This window comes from Opisthorchis viverrini (genome assembly GCF_000715545.1).
Source record: "Opisthorchis viverrini unplaced genomic scaffold opera_v5_182, whole genome shotgun sequence".
In the NCBI taxonomy this organism is placed as follows: domain Eukaryota; kingdom Metazoa; phylum Platyhelminthes; class Trematoda; order Opisthorchiida; family Opisthorchiidae; genus Opisthorchis; species Opisthorchis viverrini.
The window spans coordinates 696-4,109 of NW_008751838.1; the positions used below are offsets into that span (position 1 = coordinate 696).

The 3,414-nt window shown below is 46.9% G+C and overlaps 1 protein-coding gene across 1 annotated transcript in view; it reads right to left on the bottom strand.

Moving 5' to 3' along the window:
* Window positions 1-801: 801 nt before the first annotated feature.
* The window catches only part of T265_14356 (hypothetical protein), a gene marked incomplete at both ends in the record, with an annotated part of 22,734 nt that continues 20,121 nt past the window's right edge, over window positions 802-3,414 (bottom strand). Inside the window, one exon of the mRNA XM_009173296.1 lies at window positions 802-924. Coding sequence (XP_009171560.1) covers window positions 802-924 — 123 coding nt within the window. The remainder of the gene's footprint in view (window positions 925-3,414) is intronic.

A 3,414-nucleotide genomic window follows, 5' to 3' on the forward strand; every position in this document is an offset into this window, starting at 1 on the left:
AGGGTGCTACAGCTGAACGGTTTTTTTCTAAGTGTGTGTGGATGTACTTCATTCATTACGCCTCGGCTAAATACATTGGGTCATACCAATGTAGGTCACCAATCAGACATCAAAGATGGTCGCAGGATTTCCATCGCAGTCGTTGAAAATCAAACTGGGAAACCAGGCCGCCTCATGTTTCAGTCGCTACGATATTCTGGATATCGCGATACACATACATTTTGTAATGCGCTACTCATAAGGTTGCCTGGAAACAGCAAAACGGTGAGATTCAGCTGGGTTCTAAGTGAGTCTCACGAAAAACCAAAGTAGTTTGCAATTGAGTGTACATTCACTAATTCCGTGCAATTTGGTTTCAAGTAGAACATGAGGTTGACGGAAACTCGGGGACTATGCCTACCTGATGAGCCCCAAGAAGGGCGAAACCGGTCGTGGGCTGTCGACGAATTCTTAGCAACCTCGAGTTTTCTGGAGGGTACTTTCTGGAATTATGCCTCGAAAAATACGGAGTCTTCCGACTAAAATGTTATCATAGGAGAGGAATTCTGACCTTGTATTTTAATCTCAAGAAAACTCAGCGACCTATAGAATGCACCCGCACAGTTGTCCTCGCCTACACAGTATGTCAGGCCGCCATGCTTCCTTCGAGGTGCACGGCAGCTAATCGCCGAAAAAGTGCAAGAGCTGGACGACTATTTTTCATTTTATTTTTCATATTTTGAACTTGCCTCCCATAAATATGTAGGGATGCAAGAAATTTCACGGCGAAAAAAGGAAGAGAAATCGAGAGTGACCACTTACTGTGTAGAAAACTTCCGGGACAAATTGGTCTTTGGTGGTTTCCCGAATGTAGCCGAATTCCGGCGCATCGTACGTCGGCACGAGGATGTTGTCACGAACCAAGACCATGGCTTGATTGGACACCTGGTAGGCTTCGAAATGAATGTCATTGGAAGCGTCCCCCGTCACAACGACGGTGACAAACTTGGATCAGAATCACCCGTCTGAACTGTAACGGCATTTGTTCGGGTAAAGATTTTGAAGACAGGCAGCAGTCACACACTCTTCGGCACTAAGGAAGAAGGTATCCTTAAAAAAGTGGAAGAGGGAATCATGAAAAATTGTGGAACCCTCATTAATACAACGGACATACTTCGTGAAAAGTGTCCACCTACCGAAAATGACAAAAATTTCACTTAAAAATAATGTTCAACGACCAACACGTTGGTAAGGAGAGGACACAAACGGCGTATTTTTGCATGAACAACAGGGGTACTCTCAAAAAATTACCTGGTTGTCAGAGGAACATTGGTCTCAACTCGGCATCGACGGACAGCCTTCTAGATTACTAAATAACCACCAGCAATATCATACATTGCGTACACAACGACACCTTTGGCAGAACGCGGAAATTTTCACTTCCATCTGCTCTAGAGGACCATCCTCTAACAGAGGTAAAAATGAGGTGTTTCCGGCCCCCAAAAAGAGCAGACGTACGTCCAAGAAGAAACATCAAAATCAAGTCAAGGCTATCTTCCAAAGCGCATGCAACCCGAAGGAAACAGAACGTGAGCTGAGCTGCTGACAAAATGTCGGAGCCTAGAGAGGGGTGGTTTCGCGTACGGACCCATCGATCAGCAATCTCGAGTTCTGAGCATCATAGCGGGAAACTTTCAAAGCACTGGCCCGAATTCACCAACCAGATGTGAGTTAAATCTCTAATCGAACACTAGCCATACAAGACTTGATTGGGTCATTACACAAACAGCTTCGCGTGTCGCAACCAGTCACCACCGGATGAAGCAACGTACGGCAAAGGGATACGCACCATTTTTTGTCAGAAAGCGTCCAGACACGAAAAGTACACGTGCAAAGAACGACGCGTCCCTAAGGTCACCATCGGTACTACACGCTCTGAATAGCGGGTGGCTTAGCAGCACGCAACTAGCGGAGTGGGTGTGAAAATGTTCACGGCAGGAACGCCGCGATTGGTTGGACATATGACCATATTTGGCCATTCAGGCATCGTGTTTACGCAGTAGTAGTTGTCCTGACAATACAGCTAGCTGTGTTCCTGCTCTGGTCGCGAAGTCTGACAGGCCCATTTCATAGGTAACGAATGGGCGCCCACCTATAATACAACATTTTCCGATCAGCGCTATTGTTTATCCGGTTACGTTTAAATGCACGTTCACAAGTAAACAACTCGTTTTGCAATCATAGAAAGTCAAAGTAAAAAACTAGCTGACAAGGACCGATGACCATCATACGTTGTGTAATAACAAAAGAACCAACAACGGTAAACAGAGTGTGCTAAACGTCCGGAAACGTCATATTTGACGTGTATGTACGCCTTGTGGCCGAGGTATTGGCAGCCGGCATTCAGCAGATACTTGAAAATGATTGGCTGTTGGATTCCTGTTTTCTCGCCATGACGCTGGATCGTACGTTGTGTAACAACAAAAGAACCAACGACGGTACGTAAGGTGTGCTAAACTCCCGAAAACAGGTCAAAACGCCATACACACAACGTCATATTTGACGTGTACGTACGCCTTGTGGCCGAGGTATTGGCAGCCGGCATTCGGCAGATACTTGAAAATGATTGGCTGTTGGGTTCCTGTTTTCGACCAATAAGGGCTCGCCATGATGCTGGGCCAGCAAGAGGCCTGAACACCTGATCAAGCGCGTACGAGTTAGGCTTACTAAACGCTGCAGTGCCTGACTTCAAGGGGTAAGGTGTTTTGGCAAACGACTCCGCCCAACACCTTGCATTCTTGTCTCAGTAATGCGTACACTCGGATATTTGGGGCAGTATCAGTCACCCTCCCGAACGGCTGAAGTAGAGGTCATCATCTACTTGGATAATGCTCGCGAAGCGACCCTGACAAGAAAGGACCTGTTTTCAAGACCAAGATCCAATCTTTCATTCAATTCAGAAGGGGTTTCGCACTCGCAAGCGTCTGTGGAAAGTTTCGTGCTGAAGTCTGCGCACAGGCAGGAGAGATCCGCCGTGTAAGCTATGCAACTGTTCGACTCGATTTACGCTGATGGTTTCGGTACATTCTTCTCAGCTGGCAACTGGACATACTTAGAGTAGTTCTTGTAGTGAAATCGTTCTTCGCGGGTTCGTGTCCTCGACCAGGTGAGCGAGTCCGACGCTGAACGCCCGGGTGTGTCCATTGAATCGACTTCTGCAGCAGCTTCGCCACCGATCACCGCAACTGAGAAGTGTGGTTCGAGATGTCCAGCACGCCTGTTCACCTCAACGTAGTCAAACGGCAAACGGTGGGCAAAGCAAGACTTTCACAAGCCAGTGATTAAGAAACATACAGACAGCTTCTTTCTTCCAGATGAGTGCACTTCCCCTGGTTCCATAACGGAAGTATTAAATCAGCAGGTTTTATATTTCGA